General features: G+C 43.4%; 1 protein-coding gene across 1 annotated transcript in view; it reads right to left on the minus strand.

Moving 5' to 3' along the window:
* LOC147747758 (2-5A-dependent ribonuclease-like) overlaps window positions 1–26,883 on the minus strand; it is a 255,237-nt gene that overhangs the window by 225,989 nt on the left and 2,365 nt on the right. Inside the window, exon 2 of the mRNA XM_086955550.1 lies at window positions 24,594–26,315. Coding sequence (XP_086811676.1) covers window positions 24,594–26,109 — 1,516 coding nt within the window. The 5' untranslated portion in view covers window positions 26,110–26,315. The remainder of the gene's footprint in view (window positions 1–24,593; window positions 26,316–26,883) is intronic.

Here is a 26,883-nt window from a genome sequence, read left to right on the forward strand (position 1 = left end):
GCCAACCCGGGGTTTTTTTTGTTTTTTTTTCTTCCCCGGGTCCGATGATTAGGTCTAAAATCTCTCTGTCCAAAAGGGTGGTATCGTACAGCTACTGGACAACTGTCCGAACTGGTCCGAAGGGAGTATGTCCACCCAAGCTCTGTTGGCGACATTGGGGCTGACTCTCTGGGCACCTGGAGCTTAGTATTGGGCTTATAGGTGCTACGGGGGGGTCGGTCCTCGTGTCTGTGAGGACAAGAGCATAGTTGGATCGACTTTTTGGCTAATGAGGACAAAAAAAAAGAAATAAAAAAAAAAAAAAAAAAAGAAGAATGCTGTTTTTAAATGGTCTGGAGAGATGTCGGTTGCATTTAATGTGCTGAAGGAGTTTATTGTTAATGCTCTGTGCTTAAAACCTTTCATCCCTGTGAAGAAATGCATTGTGATGGTGGATGCAAGCAATTTAGGACTGGGTGGAGTTCTTTTACAGAGGGACGATCATAATGAATGGATAGTGGCTTATGCATCTAGGGCGTTGAGGGAACCTGAAAAAAATTATTCTGTGATCGAGAGGGAATTACTAGCTTGTGTGTGAAGGGCCAAGCATTTTAGAAGTTTCCTTTGGGGAACTGAGTAAGAAATTAAAACGGACCATAAGCCCCTTGTGTTTCTGATGTCCCCGGGTGGAGGTAGGTCTATGTCGGCGCGGTTGGCAAGACTTTCCTCAAGATTACAATCCTTTCGATTCAGTATTGAGTATGTCCAAGGTAAGGCCAATATCCACGCTGATTGCATGTCCAGGTTGCCCATAGTCGAAGAAGGTGTGTTTCAGGAAGATGACTGTGAGGTAGCGTTTACTGTTCGGGATGTGAACTTGATTGGTAGTGATAAGCATGTTTTGAAGGAAGAAATATGGATTTCTGAGATGAAGAAAGATATTGTGATAAGTGAAGTAAAGAAGTTCATTGTTCAAGGTTGGCCTGAGATGAGGAAATTGTCTAGGGAGTTAATGAGCTTCGCTAAGGTTAATGGTGAGTTAGCTATTGAAAATGGCATTGTTCTAAGGGAAGATAAAATAATTCCTCCTTTTAATCTGAGGCGCACCATCATGGAGATTGGCCACGAGGGACATTTGGGTATCTCTTTAACGTGAAGGCGCATAAAGGAAATGTTTTGGTGGCCGGGGATTGACTCCTCTATTGAACAATTTGTACGACTTTGTGGTAGTTGTGCAAACGGTGACAAGTCTGCCTTTCCTCTGCGAGCTGAATCCATTCCTGTGAAATTTCCAGACGGGCCATGGAGGAAGTTGGGCATTGATATTGTCGGGCCATTTCATGTGTTGCCTAAGGAAGAGAGCTTTGGTATTGTTTTGATCGATTACTTTTCTAAATGGCCGGAAATAAAAATGGTCAGAGAGGTCACATCTCAGAGAATTATTGAATTTTGAGATAACGTTTTTTGCAGAGAGGGTATTCTTAAAGTAATCGTCACAGACAATGGTCCGCAATTTATTAGTAAGGACATGGAGTTTTTTTTCAATAAGTGTGGAAGAAATCACAAGAGAATTGCTGTTTTCCATCCTGAAGCCAATGGACAGGTGGAACGCTTTAATCGGGTGGTGAAAGAGGCTATTCAGCTTTCTATTAAGAGTGGTCTGAATTGGAAGAATGCTTTAGGTTCCATGCTCCTGTCTTACAGGCCTTCTCCTAATTCGGTTACTTTAGTCAGCCCGTTTGAACTTTTGAGAGGGAAGAAGCCTAGTACTACCTTGGTTCCATGATAGTTAAAAGGGAAAGTTTCAAGTGGTAAACGGAACAACATTGATTATGATGTGGTAAAGGAAAGAGTTGAGAGGTACAAAGGTAAAATGAAAGTGAACATGGACAACAAAAGAGGCCACCCGAGCAAGAAAAAGGTGGTCATTGGTGATTTTGTTCAAGTAAAGAGAAACACCAATGTCTCTAAAGGATCTCAATGTTGGTCGGATCCTAAGGAGGTTATTGAGGTCTTTAATAATGCGGTCAGAATAGAAGGGAGAAGTGTGTGGAATTTCAATAGGATTTCATTGTATAAAGGATTTGATCGTTCTTTCAAAGCTGCAAGAGAATCTGGGTTGGGGGAAAATGTACGACCTTGTGCTCCTCCTAGGTCTAATCCAGGTTGTTCTAAAGGAAATGAGGAAAATCAAAGGGAGAAAAGGGAACATCATGTGCCGGGTAGGTTCAAAGATTGTGTTATGGCTATAGAGAAGTAAAAAAAGGGGGGGGGAGATGTGTTGCATATATACTGTTATGCATCTATCTTCCGCTGCACTCTATGCTCGTGGAAGATAGCGTTCTCTTTTAGAATTGTTATGTTTTGCATGAGAGTTGGATCACGGGGAGAATGTTGTGTCATTAACTGATAAGCTCGGACTTGAGAAGCTGTATTAAATCTCTTCTCTTACAAACACATTTGTTATTGTGTTTTATTTAACAGATTTGACTTCCCTACACTTAGACCCATGTGCAAACATTGCAAACAGAAGATCATTTTCCATATTGAATAACTACATAAATGCTGGTCTAAATAACTTCAATATCTACTTAAATTTATCAATATTATAAGAATAACATGACAATAGCTAGAATAACAAGGTTTATATGTTTGTATGTCTAATGTCCTTACATCACAAAATGTGTCCTTCCGAAATCATGTTTAAGTATAGTACTAAGTATTGAATATAATGTGGCCAGAGTCTAAAGTTCCGCCTACATAAAGTGCTAGTGCTTGATTAAATAAGACCTACGTGGAAAAAATGAATAAATAAGGTGTGTTTTTAAATACAATCATGCTGCAAGGAGCCTGACTGCCCTAGCTGGATTTCCAATCCACAATTTTTTTTCCTTTATTATTAAAAGATGTCTAAGCTCTAAATTCAATATAACGCTAATGTACATTATAGGAAGTGATATAGATCTTCTGTATTGTTTTAAACCATGTGGGAATTTGCTATCCAATTCAAGTATCATTTTGGATTCCATCTTTCTCAACATCTTATCCCTATCACCTCCTCTACGAGGTTTAGGAATTGCCGTTATCATAAAATATGTGTATATATATATATATATATATATATATATATATATATATATATTTATATATATATATATATATATATTCTCACAGGAAAAACAAAGGTTATAGTCAGGCTTAGTTGTAGACGCACAAAACCAAAGAAATTCAGTAGTTCTACTTACCAGAGCTAACTATAACTCACACCCCCACATTACACTGCTTATGACCCTCACATATTACATGACTCATGATATGTTAAGTGATATCACTGATGACTTCTCACATGAAATCTCAAATGACATTACTGATGACATCAACTAGTGTTTTGTAAATGTTTCTCAGACTTATTGATATATACTAAGCTACTGAACAAGTAAAAGTACTATACTTTCTGTACTACTAATGAGTGATACTATTTCTAACCCATGTCATCTGATCTATAATCCAGTTTTTAAAGCGAGTGTAAACTATCCTCTACACTGACACATGTCCCCTGCTGATCTATGCATATGGTTGTGCTTTGCAACAGTCTAAGCTGTTCATTGAGACTTCACTCCATAGTGATGGCTGAGTATAGTTCGAACTTATGACAGACTGATCAGTTTCCTTGGACCCCAACCCTTTCTGATGAATGTATGTATTTATTTATAAAGTTTACAACTGTATTAGTGGATTACAATAAATTCCTCTGTTCACTAAGACTATGGTGTCGCTCAGTATAGTAGACCTTTCTCTAGAATCAAGAATGATTTTACTAGTGCTTTGTAACATAGTGCTTTGTCCACTAAGATCTCTGTACAGGGTGTGTGTTGTAATGCTATGTGTAAAACTGAAATATCCACTAAAACCTATTTCCATGTTGATGAATGGAATTGTTAAGATTTGCAATACAGTAACCTGTATGGTTTGATTTATTAGTAGTAGTTGAGTAGTAGTTGTTGTCAAGCGTACAGCGAGCCCTGTGCTGTATGTCTGTCATCCTTCTTTCATAATTTAAAAACAAAAATGCTATTTTATGAAATATATTTAGGTTTACGTTGGTGGATGTTGTCATCAGTGATGTTACTGACCATTTATGAGTGATGTAATATGTGTGGTCATAAGCAATGCATTACGGGGGTACAAGTTATAGTTAGCTCAGGTAACTATAACTGCTGAATTCCTTTGGTTTTGTGCATCTAAAATCTAAGCGTCCTTTTAACCTTTGATTTTAAGTGAATGTCACTGTTTTTTGTTATAAAAAATCTGTACTATAATTTCACATATGTCTAATTTAGTAATACAATTGTATTACAAGTATATAAATACATTTTCTTCTCACAATTATAAATGTACATTTTAAAAGTAACAAATCACAATTCAAGGTAATACAATTTATGTGCTGTTTTTGTATATGCAATAAAATAAGTTTTTTGCTTTTTTAAATCATTTTACTGATCAGCGGATCCACTGCGGATTTGCAAAAGAAAGGCCCTGATACAGGTGAGGCAAATCAGCGGATCGGTCCCCAACCAAAAGCACACATTCAATAAAAAACAACACCACATTTAATACAGTGGGTGTATGAGTGGCTGTATGGGTATGTGAGCGGGTATGTGAGTGTCTGTATGGGTCTGGTTGAGAGTGGATGTTTGGGTCTGTGAGTGGGTTTGGGCATGTGGGTGTGTAAGTGGCTGTAGGGTCTGTGCATGTGGGTGTGTGAGTGGCTACATGGGTGTGTGAGTGGCTGTATGGATCTGGTATGCGAGTGGCTATATGAGTCTGTGTTTGGCTGGATGTATGGTTATGTGAGTAGCTGTATGACTGGCTGTATGGGTGAGTGACTATATGGGTCTGTGAGTAGCTCTATAGGGATGAGTGGCTGTATGGGTCAGTGAGTGCATGTGTGAGTGGCTGTATGGGTCTGTGAGTGGGTGTGTAAGGGGCTGTATGGGTCTGTGACAGGTGTGAAGTGGCTGGGTGGGCATGTCCATGAGTGTGTGAGTTTTGTGGGGGGGGGTGTGTGTGAGATGGTGAGTGGATGTATGGGTCAGTGAGTGGGTGTGTGGGTCTGTGGCTGGCTGCATGAGTGTTGGTGTGTGAATGGTTGCAAGGGCAAGTGGATGTGTGAATGTGTGTATGGGTCTGTGTGTAGGAGTGTGAGTAGCTATAGGGGTGTGTGAGTGGGTCTGTGAGTGGCTTTATGGGTGCTTTTTGTAGGTGTGTGAGTGGATGTGAGAGTGGCTCTATCAGTCTGAGTGTGTGTGAGTGGATTTGTGGGTCTGTGTCGGTGTGTGAGTAGCTGTATGGGTCAGTGATTGGGTGTATAAGTAGCTGCATGGGTCTAGTGTGTGAGTGGCTATATGAGTGGGTGAGTGGTTTTACGTATGTTAATGGCTGTATGGATCTGAAAGTGAGTAAGGTGAGTAACCTAATGGGTCTGTGAGTGGGTGTGTGAGTGGTTGTCTGGATCAGTGAAAGGGTGTGTGAGTGGCTCTAAGGGTTTGGTATGCGAGTGGCTGTATGAGTAATTGAGTGCGTATGGGAGTGGTTCTGTAGGTGTGTGACTGGCTGTGTGGGTCTGTGAAAGGATGAATGAGAAGCTGCATACGTCTGTGAGTGGGTGTGTGAGTGGCTCTATAGGTAAGTGAGTGGGTGTGTGAGTGGCTCTATAGGTATGTGAGTGGGTGTGTGAGTAGTTTGTGGATGTGTGTGGGTAGCTCTATGGGGCTGTGAGTAGCAGTATTGGTTGGTGAGTAGGTATGTAAGTGGCTATATGGGTCTGGTGTATGAGTGACTGTATGTTATAGTGTGTGGATGTGTGAATGGCTGTGGGGGTGTGAGTGGTTGTGTGGGTATGTGAGTGGTTATTTAAGTAGCTGTATGGGTCTCTGAGTGGGTGATTGAATGGCTTGTGGTGGGGATGAGCCTTGCATTTATACAGTGTTAAGTTAGCATGAGCTTATTAGAAGTTTAAACGCCATTTTACCTTTTGCTTTCTTTTGCACACGGCACACACATTAGATATTGTTTCGCGTTAGGCTGAGTGTTTTGCTTCACATGAGAAAAACGTGTTTTTCTACATTGCTAGACTTGCTTCGTAAGCTTAGTCTGAACAGTGAGTGCCGAGGCCTTCAAGGTTATATCAACACTGTTGCTCGAACTGATCAGTGCACGTTCTAGACATAACATACATACAGCTGTGGACAGCTCAGATACTGGTGCCTTTAATAATACACTGTGTAGGCATGTTTGAACACACTTGGAGAACATTTGTATGCTGAGAGTTTTTGCTGAACTCAATGTGATTCACTCATGCTAATCTCTGAGGTATGGGGTCCCCTATGCAAGTCTAAGAGACCTTCTTTAGGTATAGAATAACCTACTAGCAAGGGAGGGTGAAATATAGGTATATATTTACCCTGTTTCCATTTAGCATTATAACATGCTTTCTCCCTTTAAATATTATGGAATAGTAACTATGCTAACAATCTTATTTCTTATCATATGTCTGCTTGTATTAGCTTTGATGCTGTACCTGAGATCACATCGTTAAAATAAATATTTTAAACCTGCTCGTGTCTCCCTTTACTCCCTGTTCTGGACTGAAATGAGAGTATAACGAAAGAGTTCTCATGTTTCCCACCTAACCTGAGGTATCCTAAGTCGCATGTTCTGGGTTGTCTAATCATTGGTAACTTTGCTATAGGACGAAGAGCTAATGAGACACTGATGCTAGTCTGGTAGGGGATTTTGTGTACTAAGGTGAGTTTTTGGTACATTCTAATTCACTGAGGTCCTGAGTCTCTGTGCACAGTTCTGTGACTGAGCAGAATCCCTGCAACATGCTGTATGGGTATGTGAGTGGGTGTGTGAGTGGCTGTATGGGTCTGTGAGTGGAAGTGGTTTTGTGGGTATGGGAGTGGGTATATGAGTAGCTCTATGAGAGTGAGAGGCTCTATTGGTCAGTGAGTAATTGGTTATATGGGTCTGGTGTGTGAGTGGCTATATGGGTCTGCAAGTGGGTGTGTGAGTGACTATATGGGTCTGCAAGTGGGTGTGTGAGTGGCTGTATGGGTCTTTGAGTAAGTGTGTTGGTTGCTGTGTGGGTATGTTTGTGGGGGTGTGAGTGGCTGTATGGGTCTTTGAGTAGGTGCGCTGGTTGCTGTGTGGGTATGTTTGGGGGGGTGTGAGTGGAGTGTCGCGGGTATGTGTGAGTGGGAATGTGAGCAATACGTCACATGGGGAAAAGCATTTGGGATCTCTTTTTCTCGGCTCCTGCTTGACGAGTCACTCCAAAACTTTTTATAAACAGCAGCTGAAGTGGCAAACTAGTGTTGAAAATTTGGGGAAGATTAGTCAAATGACACCAAAGTTATTAGCAACACCAAAAATGCTTTGTCTATGAAAACTAGGATTGTTACAAAATGAAAAATGTTTGCATTTAACAGAAGTCATCCATAAACGATTGCAATTTACTTGAAATGTCCAGATATTTACCTGTGCAAACTGTGGTTTGCACAGAGATCAGCATTTAGCCCCTATGATTTATTGAGGGCCTAAGAGGCCTATTTAGAGAACGACAGGCAGGCCCACTGGCCAGCCATGTCAGATGAGGGATGTCTGATATCCCCTGGTAAAGAAATAATTCACTGTATTAAGAAAACTTTGCCAGGCAGGTGGGAAATCTCTGTGCCTTCAGAGAAGCCGTGGCCATGGTAGCTCCAGTGAAGCACAGTTTTCTCTCAGTAGATAAGAGCATTTTCTTTACTTTTTTGTTTGGTACTGACATTATTATTATTATTATTATTATTAAGGGAGATTTATAAAGCGCCTGGTTACGCACGTATGGCGTGTCCCCGCGCTGTGGTGAGTGGAGTCAGCAGAGTCATGCCGTTGACATGCTTTCATTGTCAATCTGAGATAGGAAACAATAGACATCAGAACATCCACCCTCATAGGGAATAGGGTAGAAGGTCTGATGTGTATTGACCACTGGCCATCAGTTAAAGGCTTGCTCCAGCAGAACGTCGAATGGCGAAACATCAGCCCTCATCCTCCTGGACCTGTCAGCCGCCTTCGACACGGTCTGCCATCGCACTCTAAAGGCAAGCCTCCTAGAAGCTGGAATCCAAGAGAAGGCTCTTGACTGGACCAAGACCTTCCTCTCCGGCAGAACCCAGAGCGTCCGCCTCCCACCCTTCCGATCCCAAACCACCAACATCATCTGTGACGTCCCCAGGGCTCATCCCTCAGCCCAACGCTGTTCAATGTGTACATGGCCCCCCTCGCACAAGTGGAGAAGTGTGGCTCACTGGTTAGAGGAGGCAGACCTGGAAGCAGAGGTCAGCCCGGGACCAGGGTTCAATTCCCGGCTCGGCGGGGTCTTGAGTCCTAAAAAAAATGTCCATGGACTCGACAATTCTTGCTCCGGTGCCTACTCGATTCACGGGTTCACACTCTGCGACTCTGGGCAATAGCTTGCTTAATCTCCACAACGGCCCCTCGCGGCGGGATGCCTGGCTTTCACCTTGTGGATACCCTGCCGGGGTTATCTCACAGGGGAATACCAGGACGGGTTCCCTAAGCAAGCGCTTAGAAACCGCTCGGTGATTTGCGCTATATAAATTCCTGTACATTTACATGTACATTTACAAGTGGCCTGCCATCACAACCTCAACATCATCTCCTACGCTGACGATACCCAGCTCATCCTCTCCATCTCCAAGGACCCACACACCTCCAAAAGCAACCTCCATGAGGGAATGAAGGCCGTCGCCGACTGGATGAGGAGCAGCCGTCTGAAACCGAACTCGGACAAAACGGAGGTCCTCATCCTTGGACCCACCCCCTCAGCCTGGGACGACTCCTGGTTGCCGACCACACTGGGAACAGCACCAACACCCACCGACCATGCACGCAATCTAGGATTCATCCTTGACTCCTCCCTCTCCATGTCTAAGCAGGTCAACGCCATCTCCGCCTCCTGCTACAACACCCTCCGCATGATCTACAAGTGGATCCCGAATAAAACAAGAAGAACAGTGACACGGACCCTCGTCAGCATCAGACTGGACTACGGCAACGCACTCTACACAGGAATCCCAGCCAAACACCTACGATGACTACAAAGCATTCAAAACGCCTCCGTCCGACTAATCATCAACGTCCCCCGCCGCAGCCACATCACCCCCCCCCCGAGAGACCTACACTGGCTCCCCGTCGACAAGAGGATCACCTTCAAGCTCCTCACCCATGCACACAAAGCACTCCACAACGCCGGACCAGTCTACCTGAACAGCAGACTCAGCTTCAACACCCCCACCCGCCACCTCGGCTCCGCCAGCCTTGCCCTCGCCGCTGTCCCCCGCATCCAACGAACAACCTCCGGTGGCAGATCCCTCTCCTACCTCGCTGCCAAGACCGGGAACACCCTCCCTGCCCACATACTGCAGAACCAAGACCTACCCACCTTCAGAAGACTCATCAAGATCTGGCTCTTCGAGCAGTAGCAGCACCCCCTCTCCCCTCAGCGCCTTGGGACCCTCACGGGTAAGTAGCGCGCTTTACACGTACTCTGATCGATTGATTGATTGATTGTTAGAAACATGCCACTACCTTGGTCTCTAAACATAGTGGGGGAATAGCAAGGGTCATGTCGCCATAATGCAACATCAGAATTGAGAGGTCAGCACTCCAAATGATCAAGAAACGTCCTTCCTCAGACGAGATATATATGGGGATTTAGGAAGGATAGGGCAAGACATGTGGGAGACTAGCTCCTACATCTGTTGTAATGTGTAAGATGCAGGGATTTTCCTAAGTAAAGAAAAGCATTGAAAAACCTAACATTGCCCCCTTTTTGCCTGCAGTGACATGAACAGGCAACAAAGATGGGGAGCTTGATGCTTGTGCATTGGAAAAGCATTTGAAGAAAGCATCATAAAAGCAAAGAGGATAAAAGCGTGTAAGCAGCTCACAAGAGCATCACGTGACATGTGCACCCAGTGCTGCAATGGAGGGCGTGCTCTAAAATGAGGCGAGTGAAGGGCAGAAACAGTCCTGAGAGCACCACGTGACATGCGCACCTAGGGAGACAGAAAGCCAAATCGGCATACAACAAAGGAACTATCGCTCCACTCAAGGTTCCAGACCAGAAAAATAAATGCAGAGCAAAGCAGGGTCACATCATCCAGGAATTAGCAACAGTCTCATGGAAAACACAACAGCAGAAATAAACATTGACCGTAGCAGGCCAAATACCATTTTGAAGTCAAGCATCCCACTTGAGCAACAAACAAGGGCCCAGTTAAGGACCATCTTCAGGTCATTTATTATCAGTGAATGACAATGAGGTAGCCATCTTGAGAACAGTCAGCCCATTCAGAGGAAGCAAGGTGCCATCTTGAGTGCAGGCTCCTTTAAAACAAGACTTAGAGAGACAGTTTTCAAATGTGGGTGATATCCCAAGAAAGAAACAAGCACCAGCAAATGGAGAAGGCAACTGTCATCATATCAACAGAGACAAAATCGGCAACAGTATCAGCGTCATGTCTCATACCTCAGATCAGCGGATTCTAACAAGTGGAAGTGGAAGGATTTAAACAACTTCATCGAAGCATCGGCAGAAAGATATGAAAACGAATCATATCAACAATATAGGACCTCATCAATAAATATGTGGGTAAAATCATAATTGAGCTGACACCGGCCAACTAACAGCATAATAAAAGGAACCAGAAAATCTTGACACATTTCTACCAAAAAAGAAGGTCTATTATGAATGTTATATGTTCAACTTAGCCTCCTGGGAAAAGCAAGAACCCACTGGCAACTTTATCCCAAGACTATATCACCTCTTCAACTATTGCCAATTTAATAAATTCTCATATGAAGAAGCCATCCAGATGAGGGTCATAGAGGGATGTCAATCTCAATCTCTAAGGCTTTCTTACTGAGAAAGAGCTACGGCCTAGAAAAAAATTGAAGAAATATATGGATAAATGATCAAGCAGAAATCCATGCAAAGAAAATTGAGGCAGGGAAGGTGGAACAACAAGAACAAGCCTTCTGGCTTCAGGACAACCAACACAAGAGATCAATCAAAAACCACGAGTGACAATCCAGATCCAAAGACCGATACAGGTGAAAGTACATGTATCACAGACCAAACAACAAGAGAGAAGTCTATTGCTGCAAACAAAAATACTCTCACAAATGGGCAGGTTCTGTCATCGGGCAGAACTACCACAACAGCAAGCACAATAACTTTGAAAATTTTGTAAAAGAACCCAACGACAGGTACAAATGAAACCAAAGGAAGCTGTCAGGCAAAAGAGCAGCAGCTCATCCTGTTCACAAGTGACCGCACACACCAAGACAAGAAGATCATCATCCAGCAGCTCAAGTAGCCGCTCATAGTCCTCCTACATGCAAGAGAGTGATTAATACCTACTCATGGTCATCCATGAAAACGGGGAAGAGAGAAATACTCACAATTAAGCCTCCTTATGGGAAAACACTGCACTTGTTTCATACTAGACAGCAGTACATAGCTGAACTACCTCTGCATTGTTGAAAATCACAAGATGAAGCCCAAACTCAAACTATCACAGGTAAAAGTTAAAGTCTGCATATGTTATGTTATTTTAATTTGTACAGCGCACAGCTACTCAGAAGTGTCCCGGCGCTTACAGCAAAAAGGCAAAAAATGCACAATTAACCAATTAAAACAGTAGGGTTTTTAAGGTTTTCCTAAACAGAAGAGGATCCTGGATGGCCCTCAAAGCCAAGGGCAACGTATTCCAGGCCAAACAAGCTTTGCTCACAAAGGAGGTTCCCCCCAGTCGCTGACGCTTAAACTTCGGAGTCTGCATCAGCAACTGCGAAGACGAACGCAACTGTCTCCCTGGTATGTAAAAAGCAAATCTCTTCTGCAAATAGATGGGGCCGAGACCGTAAAAAGGGCCCGTTGCACAATTGACAGCATTTTAAATTTCAGGCGAGTTTCGACAGGAAGCCAGTGTAGTGACCGTAAATGAGCCCGCAGGCTGTGCCTGGATGACAGTCAAGAAACCCCTTCCATGTATTGGCAAGTTCACAACAAAAATGAGCTACAAAGATCACACGATTGGTGCCGAAATCCAAGTGATGGAAGGAGCAATTCTGATGGACTGCCTCCTCAGCCGGACACAAGCACAGCAACTGAAGCTCATAGCTGTTCTCTACATGGTGGTAGACATGCCACCTATAGAAAACTAACACCACAAGCTGGGAAAGATGTGACACTTCACTGTACAATTGCCCATAAATGAAAGTGTCAAACCAATTGCACAGCATAATACGAAAACATCATTGCAGCTCCAGAAAACCACTGACAAAAACCAGGAACAGCTCAGTGAGCAGACAGCTATGAAATATTGCAAGGCCGTCCCTCATGGATATAGCCCCTTGTACTGGTACTAAGTCGCAGCAAAAAAGGGAAGGACCCACTCTGCGTTGACATGAGCCTGCCAAACACAATCATCCAGCATGAACACCACTGAGGACCACACCTAGTGTTCACGATTACAATCCTGAAAGGGGCAAGAGTATTCTTGAAGGTGAACCTCAACAAAAGGTATCACCATCTGGAACTTTATAAAAGTATGCAATACGTCACACTATTCACCTGGCTAGCCCAGTCAGACTGGGGGCTATCATGGTGCAACACTACAGAGAGGATGATAAGTGATATACTGTATCTTATGCCAGTTGCAGTCTCTCAGATATCACGATATTATACTCACAAGCTGAGAAAGAGAGCCTGGCAGTACTGTGGGCGTGCAAGCACAATTGCTTCTTCAACTACGTAAAACATTTCAATATCGTGATGGACCTCCAAGTACTGCTGAACAGCTTTTAGAATCCCAGAGCCAAGATGACACCCCAGATCAAAAAATGGGGAATCTAACTGTAAGAATACTCTTAGAGAGAACCTTCTTTATGGCCCCAACCAAACAGCGTGCTCAAAAGATACATGAAGATACTGAAGAAGACTCTACAGCAAGTGGTATCATGATCAAACAAGGGAAGCAAAAACGAAGTGTGGAGAAGAGATCAAGAGGAGAAACAAAAGATGAGAAGCATGCGGAAACCAAGAGAAGAGACCAAGCAAAAGACATTTAAGTAGATGAGCAATGATGATGGAAAGCAGACACCAAAATGAGGTGAAAACTCTTTGAGTGACTGAAAAAAGGAACGATGGTGATTGCCAAGACCTGGGACAAAAACATAACCTGACGCATCTCTCACTTCAAGCAGTACCATCAGCCTCACACCCATGGAGACGATTATGCCCCAGGACAAATTGTATCCACATAATGAAGGAGAACAGCAGCTCCCAAAGGAAGAGGAATCATCATGCATGAAACACTGATCCAAACTAAGTCACAAAAGATGAACCTAACTGAGCATCCGAGATACATCATCATACAAAGTTTGGTGGAGACATGTTGGAGGCTAGCTCTTACAAGAATACTAATGTGTAAGATATAGGGGCTTTCCTAAATAAATAAAAGTTTTGAAGACCCTACTTGTGAACCTCTTTCGTGCAGTGACGCAACGCCCGTCAAAATCAAAATGTGCCTATAAATGTTTTAAAATAGTTTCAATTGATTAAGATATATTTTTTTAATTGGCAAATGATTAATTGACTTGGATTCCATACTGTGAGACTCTTGGAAGCAAGCACAATCTTCTTGAATTTTGCATGGGTAGTAGAAGAGGTTTGGGTTGCGAAAGCCTGTCAATGCTGTTGCTCCTATAGCTGGGTCCATGCTATATAAATATTTCTAAGAAATAAATGGAATCAATGAAAAATGCAAACGTTTTGTAAACATTTATCAATCATAGGTTGAATCAGATTTGGAATACATTTCCATGAGCATTATGGCTCAAATAGGTTAGATTGTCTGTTTTCTTCCACTTTAGTTGGTTACTAATATTTTGACACCAGCAATATCGGCAGCCAGTGGTGAGAAGGGGGCAGACTACAGGCTCCAGCATTACTTGTGGCGGCCGCCGTCCATGCCTTCGCTCTCGCATCCAGAGGCGCCTACTTAGCTCCCTGGGGCTCCCACTGAGCAGGAGAAATGCGGGAGCATGCCTGGATGAAGACTTGGCGAAGAACAGGCCCGAAAATGTAGAATACTATCTTAGTGGGGCACCTAATAATGTGACAATTGACCAGCTTGCAGGTCCCACAATTCCTTATTTAAACTATAATCAGGGCACCGTGGAAAATTTAAGTTTTGTTTCTTGGAAAGAGCAGGTTTAGCTGCAACATTTGCAGATGATAGGTGGATTTTGTTCATTAGATCTTTTAACAATATTTGCCTCCATGAAAGCTGCGAAACTGAAAATATTTTTTTAATTGAGGGTTTCAAGGCCTTTTTCGGTCGAGGACCGGAAATGCTGGCTTGCCAGCTTCCGGGAGGAGATCGTATGCTGTGTAGTAGACAGTTTAGTCCCGCCTCTCAGCTCCGTTTGCTTCCATTGGCTGGCTTCCTAAACAGAGGCCAGCCATTGGAAGAGAAGTGAGTCATTCCAAACAAGCCCCGTCTTTTTCGGATTTGGGGGCGTCATTTTTGCTGTTCTTTAGCTCGTGACGTTGTCCGTCACTCAGGACAGCAAAACACGCCCCCAAATCCGAAAAATTTTAGAAGCTCGAGGCAGCCATTGTTGCCCAGCCGGCGCCGAGTACGGTGATGCTGCCGCTTTCCACCCACACTAGTGCCGCTTCCTCTGCTCTGACACGGGCAGTCAGGTAAGTTTTCTTTTTTTTAAAATGTATTTTTTAACGCCCCGCGCCAGGCCCGGCCCCTCCCCCCGCCAGTCCCGTCCCCCCCCCCCCGCACCAGTCCCGTCCCCCCTGCGAGTGTCTTAAATGAAGGCCGGTCCGTGATCAAAGTGAAGCCCCGAGGGCCGGTATTGTATCGTCACCGGCCCTCGATCTCCAGAAGTGATGCGGTGATGCGGGCATGCTTTAAATTCACCGCCGACTGCCCGAGGCCAGAGGAGCCGCATTAGGCTGCTCCCAGGGCTGGGCGTTGCAGGCCCCTGCTCCGGATTCCTCCTGCTCCGGTTGATGTGCCCCATGGCTTCCCTTGTGGTAGGTTCTCTAATTTGCCTCTTGCCTGCTGAGCGTGCTCTCAGAGGCACAGTCCGCTCCACTCGCTGCCTGTCCCAGCCTGCTCTGTTCTCAGCTGAGCTCTGGAACACGAGCCTGAGCTGCTGATAGTCTGGTGTCTACGCCCGCCTGCACAGGATCTCAGCATCGGGGAGGGGGGGTGCTAGACTGGAGTGCGGGTAGCAGCTGGTATCCGGCGCTCTACCAACATACATTGCCCCCTGCCTACCTCCTCCACTCCTGGCTCAGCTCCCCCTCGCCTCCGGGCTCCCATGCAGCGCCCTCAGTGAAGTCGGAACCTGAGCCTGAGACCATTGTGGAGGGGAGCGCTGCCGGCGGGCCATGCCCTGCTGATTTGGGAGCTGGGTTGGCCGGGTCACATGCACACCATTACAGGCGTCTGGTACCGGAGCCTGCTTACAGGGGGCATTTCGCAAATCTTACTTCCTCACCTCGTGTACAGAGCTGAGGCGCTAAGGGGAGCTGTGTAGCGTCTTTTTTTTTGCATTAAATGCCACACACACACAGAGCTAGTCTAGGGATTTACGGAGCCCGGGCCTGCTGCTGACTGACTCTCTTTGTCCCTCAGTAATGGTCCCTGCATGCGCTGATTGTGCGCGCTGAATCCGCACTTGGCCGGGGTTACCCCTGCCCTTCTGTGGTGGCACATTTACTGCTCATCTTGAGTGAGGGTTAAACGCATGATCTGTGCTCCCCCCCCCCGCTATCCCCCCCGCTGCTCCCCCCTGCTCCTCTGTGCCCTTACACGCGCTCCGCTTCCCTCTCCTTCATCTTTCATTTGAGTGTCGTGTTTGCACCGCCTAGTTCCTTCCATGCCCCCCATTACCCTCCTTGTTTCCAATATGTTTGGTAATAAATTTACATTTGAATCTTTCGTGTACTAGCGTGGGTTTATGGTCCGGGTTTGCCTAGTCTACAATGTTTAGCTCTTCGAAATCTACTTCACTCTTCATGTGACTGTGTAAGGCTTTGTATCGGTTTTCTCTTCTGCAGAATGCCTTTCTGTACCTCAGCTATTTAACATAAGCAATGAAAGTACTGTCCTAACACCTGTCCCTCCCTTGTGTCCCGAGAGACTTGGGTTACGGCTTGTTCATGGTTCGTGGAATTGTCCCGCCCCCCCGCGAGTCCCGCAGTTTGTATTGACAGCACGACTCCCAGCTGCTCTTGAAGTGCTCTTTATGACTTTCATAGGGAACCGTTCTACATGAATGAGATTCGAAGCCCTGTATTCTCTTTGCAGTGCATCACTTCAGTAAAAACCAAAACCTGGCTTCGGTACCTGTGTCTGTCCTTCACTTCCTGTGTCTGTCCTTCACTTCAGAGCATATCTATAGGTACGGGGGGAGCCTGGGGGTGACAGGGCGCGTTATAATTTTGTATGACTCACTCAGATGGCCGAATTAGACCGACATACATTCAACATTGTGCCCAGAGCACAGAGTGAGAGTCTGCTGTTGTATGTGTGATGCAACAAATATAAACCGGTCCTGCTGTAACTGCCACTACCTCCTTTTGTCTTCTTTTCCCCTTCCCATCTCCCGCATTACTCTGCTAGCTTCCCCAATTCCCTCCGCTCTTCCTTTTCTCTGAGGCTTTCCTCAGTCTTTGTCCTGCTTTCTCATCCTACTTACTTTCTTCTCTCTCTTTCCTTCTTTCTCTGTTTGTTTCGTGCACACCAGCTCTCTTCGTTAGTTAACCGGCTCTCAGGTTACACGAGCACGTTTCATTTTTCTCACACTTTAGATCAATGTTTTGTGAATAACATGACAAACATTACTAATGTGCCGACCCAGTGCGCACTCGAGAAATAAGTCCTAATAGCATAAATGCATAAGGAGGAGAGTGAAAGATGAGCCTCGGTTGTTGGGTGTGTGAGTGTGGGGGGGTATCTCGAGCTCCATTTGTACAATTGAGGAAAAGGAGAAACTAGGCGTAGGAAAAAGGAGTAATAATCTATTAATGTTTCTTAGTTAGGGGGTTTGAACCCGCCCCTATTGACATTGTAAATGACAATGCCATTTATTTAACGATTAAACTGTTGGCAATGTAAATGACAATGCCATTTATTTATGATTTAAAAAAAAATGTTAAAAAAAATGTCATGAGCAATGCCAATAGCTCTACCTTTAATAATGCCGAGACCATTGCATTGTAAATGCTTGTTTGTTATGGCTGTGGGCTTCAGAGTAGGCAGAGCGAGCGGAAGTCTGATCATTTTCATAGCCCCTGAACACTGTGGGTCAGTGAAAGCACTAAAGTGGAACTCCAATGCACTGAAGGTCCTCAAATTTGTAGTGGGAAGATCGTTACGTTTGACACTGATTAATTTTTACAATGCAAAACGGAGGAACTAAGGGCCTTCAAGCCTATCAGCTTAAGTGGCGTCCTTGATTCAATACGAGGTGAAGGTTTTTCCCAGGCTAATCTTATCGTAGCAGGAGATTTTAATTGTCATCCTTGTTCAGACTCTTTACAATACTTGCATAGTCTGCAAGCATGCATGATAGAAGAGGGGCTGCACATGGAGCACTCCCCAGAAGGTTTTGAGTTGAATGGTCTTTTACATACTCACTGTTTAATATTCACCTCCGACAAAATGCCTAATTTCTTTAAATCTAATACTCCCCTAACCTATAAAGGTAGGGGATGCAAAACCATAATTGATTACATTTTTGTTTCGGCCTCCGAAGGTTGGTCTCGATTTCTTTTAACATTTTACACAGGGCCTTTAGTGACCACGACCCCTTGTCCCTAGTGCTTGAAGTGGTGGGTACCCAGATAGCACACTCAAGCACAACCACAGGCACAAAATCTTTAATTGATATGGGGAGGTGCCTACGCTGGTCGCAGCTATATACTAAGGCCATTAATCACTCCCTTTTTAAAACGTGACAATGAGAGATCCAAACTTATTTAGACCCCGCAACCTCTGATGATGAGGTCATATGTTTATTTAACCGCATCGCCCAGTCAATAGATGGTTTTCTACCAGTTCTGGGAGCTGACCCCCACTTTAGAACATCCGAAATGGTTCGATGCTGAGTGTTCTCGGGCCCTCTGTCTTTAGTAGAAGGCCCTGAAACAGATCCCTTGAGATAGAATCTGGGTGGCAAAATGTCGTAGTAATTATAAGGGGGTCCTCAAGGATTGGAGGTGATTGCTACAGAGGCAAGCATGGAAACTCAAGCAAGTGAACAGCAGGATGGTACCGTCTTCTGGCAGGTTCTTAATAGACCCTGTTTTCTCAGAGTCATTAAGACCTGGATTATACCATCATATTACCCCGGAAAAATGGATAGCCCACTATGAAAGAGTTTATAACTTTGAACAAAGTGAGGGATCTAATAATGAGTTAGAAGACTCCCGCTTGATATTCCTGTCACTTTTTTCTTGGACGTAGTAAGGCTGGGCATTAAGGGATTGTCATGGAGCAAGGACCCAGGACCCAGTGGGATTGCCCCGGACTTTTTCAGGACAATATAGATGTATGGGCTCCGGTTCTTACCAGGATGTTAAATGCTGCAGTAAGGATTGGGATGCCGCCTTCTTAATCTAATGCTATTATCATCCTGATTTTTAAAAAGGGGGACAGGGACAATCCCTACTGTTACTGCCGTATATCCCTCATTGATTGTACAGTTCAGATTTTAGGTCGGGTTTTATTAAATAGGTTCTTTGCTTGGGCTGACACAAACCAAATTATTTTGGAGGTGCAATACGGTTTTTGAGCTGGAACATCAACCACAGAACAGTGCCTATACCTTTATCCTCAAATTTCCAAATATGTGGTTGCCAAACATGGAGCCCTTTTCTTGGGCTTTTTAGATCTTACCTCAGTTTTTTACCGGGTGAATCGTAAGAAATTGTGGGCCTTACTTGGCTCCCTGGGGGTATTGTAAATGTATTAATGACCCTCTATGCCCACATAACAGCTGTAGTCAGATACTCTCATGGAACGGGTCTGACAGACCATTTTAAATGCACTAGGGGGGGTTCACCAAGGGTGGATTTTAGCACCTGTTTTATTCACTATATACATCAGTGGCCTAGAACCTGCCCGGACAACACTAAAGACTGACAGCCCGAGAGTGGGCAGGAAAATAATACCCATCCTATTATACACGGATGACGCGGTACTGATGGCATGTGCACCGATAGGCCTACAGGCCTTCATTGATGGTTTTGTTTATAGTATGAAGAAGTTGGACCTGTCGGCCAACTTCTCAAAATCGTACGTTATGGAAGTTGGCCCCCAGGTGACTCGATCTAAGACTTTCAATGCAGGAGCCCACATTTTATCAAAGGTCCCAGGTTTTTTCTATTTGGGAATCTTATTTGATGCAAATTTAAACTGAAAAGATCTGATAGAGGGTAAAATAGGAGACATGAATAAATCAATGGGACCTATTGCTAACCATGCTCAGAGATTAGGTACTTGGTCTCCGGGGATGATTTTATAGCTTTAACAGTCCTTCTTCATCTCCAAGGTTGTGTACAGGAGCAAGGTCGGGGAGTACACGGCAGTTAACAAACTTCAAATTAAGTATTTACGACATATCATGAAAGTACCTAAGGGCACCCCGTCATTTTCCGTACATGAAGAACTAGGAGTTAAGTTTATAAATGAACTGGTGGCAATCAAACCTTTGTTGTTTTGAGTGAAATTTTGGTCGAACGATGAGGCAGAATGTAATGGCTTGGTCATCTCTGACTTTCTTTCACTTGATCATGCACTCAAAATCCCCTGGGTATGGTATGTTAAAGAGTCTTTCACGTCCCTAGAATGAGCAGATGTTTTTCTCAAACATGGCACAGTGAAGTCCCGGGATTTGACTCTAGTAACAGAGTTGTTTTTTAAATATGCCATGGCTCCCCGCGAGGATAATGAGCTTAGTAAACCTGCGGTGAGAGGGCACACTTTTAAAATCAGTCCAGGGTATGGAGAAATATCTCTTTATTGGAACAAGTGCCTCCGACAGATTTTTAATAACTCAAATTAGATTTAATCAGCTTTGTCATCTTTTGGCATCTCCGGCAGGTTTTATTTTACATGAAGAGGAGAGAGTCCATGTGGCTGTGACAATAGGTCTCCACAGGATACCCTACATTTTCTCCTTTTATGTAAATATTTTAGTCACCCAAGGAGAGTGTTTCTTAAGTCCCTTTTAAAAGACATGAGTTTTAGACAAGCCTGTGTTGCTCTAATGTATCTGCAGCTTCTGCCCAATGATTACACGCTTTTCGTAGTAATGAATTTGAGTGCGGCACTTAGATCCAGAAATTCCAGGTGCGATTGAAGGCTGCTAGAAATTTCCGATTTTGCACACATTTTAAGTGAATTTTAATTGTATTGAGGCTGTGTTTCATATTTTGTTCTTAACTTTTATGGTTGTAATCACTTCTGAATGAAGATTATTATTATTATATTATTATTACAAATTTTTTGAAGACACAGCAAGGCACCCTGAGTGCTTTTACAGCTGTACTAGAATGTATTGTTAAAATATCCAAGGTCATTTTATGGTTGGTTTGAAACAGAGGAAATGCCATAGAATGCCTAGGGAAATGACAGTGATGTTCAAAACAGTTATGACCTAGGGTGTCAGTTAGTCTAGCGGCCCAGGTCATTAAAAAGGAAAACCACAGCCACATGCTTATGGAAGATTAAGCAAAGGCGTTTGTTTTCAAGGTCAAAACATGAAGCAACATTTCACCTTGTCTGAAAGGAGGTTGGTGATAATGTTCCCAAAGAGCTCTCTCTGGATAATGGAAGTCTGTATGGATGAATACTGTACCTCTTGCACCCCTTGGGTTTATTCGAGTAAATGACAGCTGCTTGTTGCATTTTATCGATTACATTTAGTGCAATCAACTCCCATTCAGAGCTTTCCTGTTTACAGTGGTGTCACATCGACGTAGAGGCTATGATAACCAAAAGTCTGTCTCTGAGCACTAGTCCCTGAAGAAACAAGCAGCTGCAATCTGCTTCTCAGGGTGATTTAAAGCTGTCTGTTGAGATAATTTTGGAACCTGCCATCGCATGATGCGGCATCACGAGGAGCAGAAACAGAGCTGCCTCAGAAAGCAACCAGGACCTGTCTGGAGAATGGTGACAGAAACAGTGACACGCTGCGACGGCTCTATTAACATAAAATGCACCTTTGCTCTTGCACTGGCCATACCGGCGAGAATGACCGCACAAATTGCTATACTCGATGTAGTGACGCCTGATAACGTTTGAAACGGGGTGTAAATCCCTCGCGTAATTACATAAAGAAAGCGAGCCTGACTCTTTAAGAAGGGTTATCCGCCCAAGAAAACCAAGGGAAAGGGGAAGCCCAATTGTGCATTTCCTATTAACGTTTTCCAAAGAAAAAAGTCCAAGGTGCAACAGGTAATTATGAGGAGGAACTCATGAACTATTCCAATACTTTGTGGTCTGCAGAACAAATGGGAACTATGCAGCACTTTTTGGGGGATCGTCCCCAAGAAAAGTTTAAAGTTTAAAGAAAATCAAGCACAGCAAAAAGTTCCAAAGACACTGCCAAAAACTCTATTTACAAATATTTTAGGTGTGCAATTTGATAGGTTCTCCAACGATATTAGAATCTCAGACTTTACACAGCAGAGCCTTAATTCACAACCAGTACTTTTTTAGGACCAGTATTTTTTTTGTAGGCGAGGGTAAACGTTTTGCTTATGACTCCTACAATTACTTTAATAAATTCCAAAAAGTATTTTAATACTTAATTGAAGTGTTTGTGTCTATTAAAGTGATTATTCATATTGCCCAATGTGCTTTCTTTGGAGACACTCTAACTAATTAGTTAGCCCACTTTTCATTCCTTTTTTGCTTGCCCTCTGAACATTCGGAGTAAATTGTGAACACTTAAGGAACTATCTAAAATTGAATTTCTTCATTAATCATATTAACCTACCTACATCTTGCATCTAATTTGAGATGCTTGTTGACTAACGGAGGCCAGTCAGTATTAATGTTCTAGATGGACTGAGCCTCAAACGTGTTGGTCGTACCCGATCTCTAATTGCTCTTGTTGCAGCACTCTTTCGTCCTGATGATGACCTTGTACTAATGTGCAGGTGGAAACATCATATCCTGACTACTGAGACCAAAAATATTATTGTACCATCATTTTGACTGTTGATTGGGTTTCAGATATTGTATGCTATGTTGGTAGATTTGGGTCCAGTTCTTTTTACTATGGATACATTTCTGTCTTCATGTAATACTACTTTCTGTGTGATATTGGACTATTCTGAGCACTCACTTGTGTTTGACAACAATTATTTCAATGGGCAACTACAAATCACGTTTTTTAATCATGTATTTGGTTTATTGTATATGCATTGCAAATGAATGTATATTGTATTGAATTTATATAGTACTTACTACCTGTACAATGCGTTGAAGCACTTTTAGCCAGGTAGCATGCTGCCCTGGAGTCCAAGTTTAGCATTTAATACAGTGTTTTTTCGGATTTGTCTTGTGCTGTTGAGGAGTCCATTACATGGATATGCTCTAGTGTCTTTGTGGTAGATTAAATTGATAGGGTTTTTTGTGACCAACATTGGAAGCTATGTGCGTTCATGAATATTGACAAGTGAGATTTGCATGTGGACTAGAGGAGATAAGGTATTATTATACTGTCATGGTATGGTATCCAGAAAGAGAAGTTGTGATCTATAAAATTACATGCAGGCATTTCGGAAAAATACAATAATATAGAATAAGGCAAACACATGCAACAGGAGTAGGTTGCAATCTGAGACATGCAGAGGATGGACAGTAAGGCGAGAGTCATTTGAAAGAAAACATGGAAAGGGATGAGTCGGACGTTTTAAGTCTGCCAATTTTTCATGCAGGGTTTTAGGAATATAGAGAAGGCATATTAAGTAGACAAGCATTATGAGGATGTACAACTGTAGAAAGAAACAACATTATTAGCATATGAAATATTGCTCTACTAGGTTTTTCGATGGTCTGTCTGCAGCTAGGCTACCTCTACGCTACTGGCATTAAATAAAAGACAAATGTGTCAGAGAGGGTGCAGTCTACTGACCACTCTCATGTAAGTTTCTGCTGTTATCAGAAATGCAGAACTAGGCAGTGATAATGCTGTGTATTTGTCAAGTACATGTGCACATACAGTAAGCATAGCACACGTTTGCTATTCAAACTCTGTTTGCGTGTCTGTGTGAGAGATGGAGTACTGAATCTATTGGAATCCATTCTAGATGCCCCTGATTTGGCATGCCACACCATGGACAGTGAGGGTAGTTCTCCCGATAGTGGAAGTTTATTGCCTACATTCCGATACCTGGAGGGTGGACTGAAGCAAGAAGGGTAGAGGCAGGGCTAACAGAAAATTCATGGAGACTTTGTATGCAAGGTCTGCTGATGGGTTCTTCCTGAGCACTGCTATTTGATGGGTTGTAGGGATGAGGGGTGAATTTGCAGTTTTTGATATTCAAAATAAGAAAATATCTATACCAGAGCTGCCTTTTTGTCTGTCCCAGAGTGTTGCTTCAGGAAGGCTGATGACATTGAGGTGCTCAGATCTCACACTTCATTGTGCCCTTGTGGGTACTCCTCTTGCAGCCAGTCACCTGCTGTTACACGCATCACTTTATTCATAGAAGGGGAACGTGGGAAGAACCAACCCTTACAAAGTAACGAAGAGGAGGTATGACCAAATAAACTTCAACCCAATATAATCCATCCACATGGATCTTCTCGCCTAAAACTTGTTGGCAGCAACCAATTCCCCACACTATGCTGGTTACAGCACAGCTTGAGGAAAGGAGGAAGGTCTGGAGAACTCCGATAAGTAGGCTCAAGCGTCATACTCAGAGACAGGAGGGGAGGCCAACGGGAGGGAAGGTGAAATGCGGCATGGCAAAGGAGACGGAGTAGGGGCAACTAATGCACACAGAGAGAAAAAGAGAGCAGAGAGCCTACCAAGAAAGGCAGAAAAGACAAGGGTCAATACATATTTTCTGTGTAAATACAGAAATGCAATAGAAGCATACCAAAGGGACGATAGTCCCCTGAAATCAGTAAATGAAGTATAAAAGTCAACCAATCAAAACTTGGTAACGTCTCTGGGTGGGAAAATCATATAATAGAGAGAGGGAAGCCAAAGTCAAAATGTTAGGCACTGGAAGGTAAAATAGACAAGAAAGTCACCCAATCATAAGCAAGGGGGCGCTTTTTAGTATATGTTCAATTATTAATTACAATACTGTCTGCTTCAAAACTGATTTACTCAATGTTGTATTTCTAACACTTAGTTCCAACTCAAAACCTAACCCACTAGACAAAATGTACTCATTGCATGAGTGAGAAGACAGTACTCACCTATCAAAATGTTGGCAGGACATACATCTTGGTGGGCAAAGTTTGATTGGTGTAAGTCTTCAAGACCTTGGAATACATCCTTCAGGATGTTTTTGGTTTTCAATTGAGATAGGTTTTTCTGTCCCTCAATGCTATTTTCACATAACATAAGGCACAAGTAATGGAGAGAATCATCTTCTTCTGTTCCAAGTAGCTTCATAGTATGGCTTCTGCCTTGGAAATAATTTAGACACCGCTGCTCCTGTAGAAATCTCTCATTCCCACCTTCTTTCAGAGTTATCTTCACAGCTACTTCAAGGTCATCATAGATGCCTAGATAGATGCCTACCCCGGAAGTACTTTTAATCTTGTAGTCGTCCTTGATGAAAATTTCCAGTTTCCCTTTGAGTGGACGCATCATATCATGGAGTTCTTTAAGTTTCTCCCCCCAGCATTTGCTGACAGCAGTCCAGTTTGTCGACATGTCATTTGGATCCACAGGTGCACCATACTTGAGAAGCAGCTTCACCATCAATGGATTATACTTGGTCAGGGCTTCCCGGATTAAGTGCTTATTTTTTGGGTCTGCCCTATTTTCCAACAAGAGTTTGACTGTTTCATAATCATTGTTTTTGACAGACACCTGCAAAGCGGACCTTCCGGTGTTATCCTGGACATTAACTTGACCTCCACACTTACTCAATAAAGCCTCAACCAAGCTTGGGGTTCTCTTCTCCACTGCTAGGAAAAGAACTGTTTTGCCCTCTTTGTCTCTCATGTTAACATCTGCACCAAAATCAAGCAAAATACTGATGACAGTAGGGTCTGAACTATTCAGGGCATGAAGCAATGCACTTCGTCCATGAAGGTCTTGGTGATTCACATCGGCTCCTTTAGCAAGCAGCATCCTAACTATGCTTCTATGACCTTTCTTTGCCGCATCCATAAGAGCTGTTTGTCCACCTGTACTCTTGGACTTTCCTTTATCAGTTGCGCTCCGCACCACATTCACATCTGCGCCTGCACCCAAGAGGAACTTGGTGGCTTTCTCATGACCATATAAGGCAGTTTCCATTAAAGCTGTGAAGCCATAATCATCTTGCTCGTTGATATTTGCTCCTCTGGAAAGAAAAAGCTTCAGGTATTCTACATTTCCCAGCATCCCAGCAATAATGAAGGGAGTAGCACCATTATCCTTTTTGACTAATGGGTCTGCCCCCCTTTCCAACAAAAGATTAACAATCTCATCCCATCCCAGCTGCACTGCTTGAAGCAGAGGGGTCCATCCATATTTAAGTTTTGCATTGATATCAGCACCTTGTTCCAGCAGGAGGCGGACTTCATCAGTATTCCCTTCTACAACAGCCTTCCAAAGCAACCTGCATTTGCTTAACCCCGCTGGATAAAGCGCTGTGTTGACTTGCGACTCTGATCCTGTTTGAGATTGGATGCCTGAGACTGCACTATGCATCTCTTCTGCCACAGTAATAATTTCCTGTTCCTCCACGGAGGGGGCTCTTGGCATGGAGGATCCCATGTCCTTCCCAGTTCATGACAGTGAAGTTTGCTTGAGTGGTTGGAAACACATATATGGCACAGGCTGCTATCTGGATTGTTCTGGAGTACAGATGAAGTTAATCGTTACTTCTGAATGATTCCCCTGCTGAACGGTACTGCCTGCTCTGATGACCTGCTTCATCCGGTTGAGGCTCTATCCGAACTGGAGAAATTGTGCAATTAATCCTAAAGCAGAAAGGGTAATTAGATTAGCAATATAGTCAGCACCACGTTACTCTACTTTCTTTCACAATTAGTTTATAGTTTACCAGTTTTGGGTGCAGCTAGTCAAAAACGCACTTTTATATTTGATATATGTAATTCTGAAACACTCAAACAATTCTGCACTGTTTTGTTCAAAATAGTGTTCACAGTTTTCAGTTCTGTCTCCCAACCGCCAACTACGGTAACTGCATCCAGCATTGAAACCATTCATGTGAATCATCCACCACAGGGGATTCAGACATACCACACATAGTTTTCCCTATTTTCCTTCCTGTACCTTGAGATCATAAATGCCAGGTGTGATCCATTGTCCAATATTTTGTATAATCTTAAAAAGGTAAAACAAGAGGTATACTATAATTTTTACTTAACATATATTTTACAAAACATTGAATTTTTAATGTTAACTATGTGGGCTACAGTAAAACTAGGTTTCGTACATTACTATCTGTGATCCATAGGGAATCTGGGTGGACTTAAAGGAAAAATAATTGGGATTAACAGTTGTGTTAGATCTAATCTACTTAGG

Source organism: Lissotriton vulgaris, chromosome 1_1 (genome assembly GCF_964263255.1).
Source record: "Lissotriton vulgaris chromosome 1_1, aLisVul1.2, whole genome shotgun sequence".
Lineage (NCBI taxonomy): Eukaryota > Metazoa > Chordata > Amphibia > Caudata > Salamandridae > Lissotriton > Lissotriton vulgaris.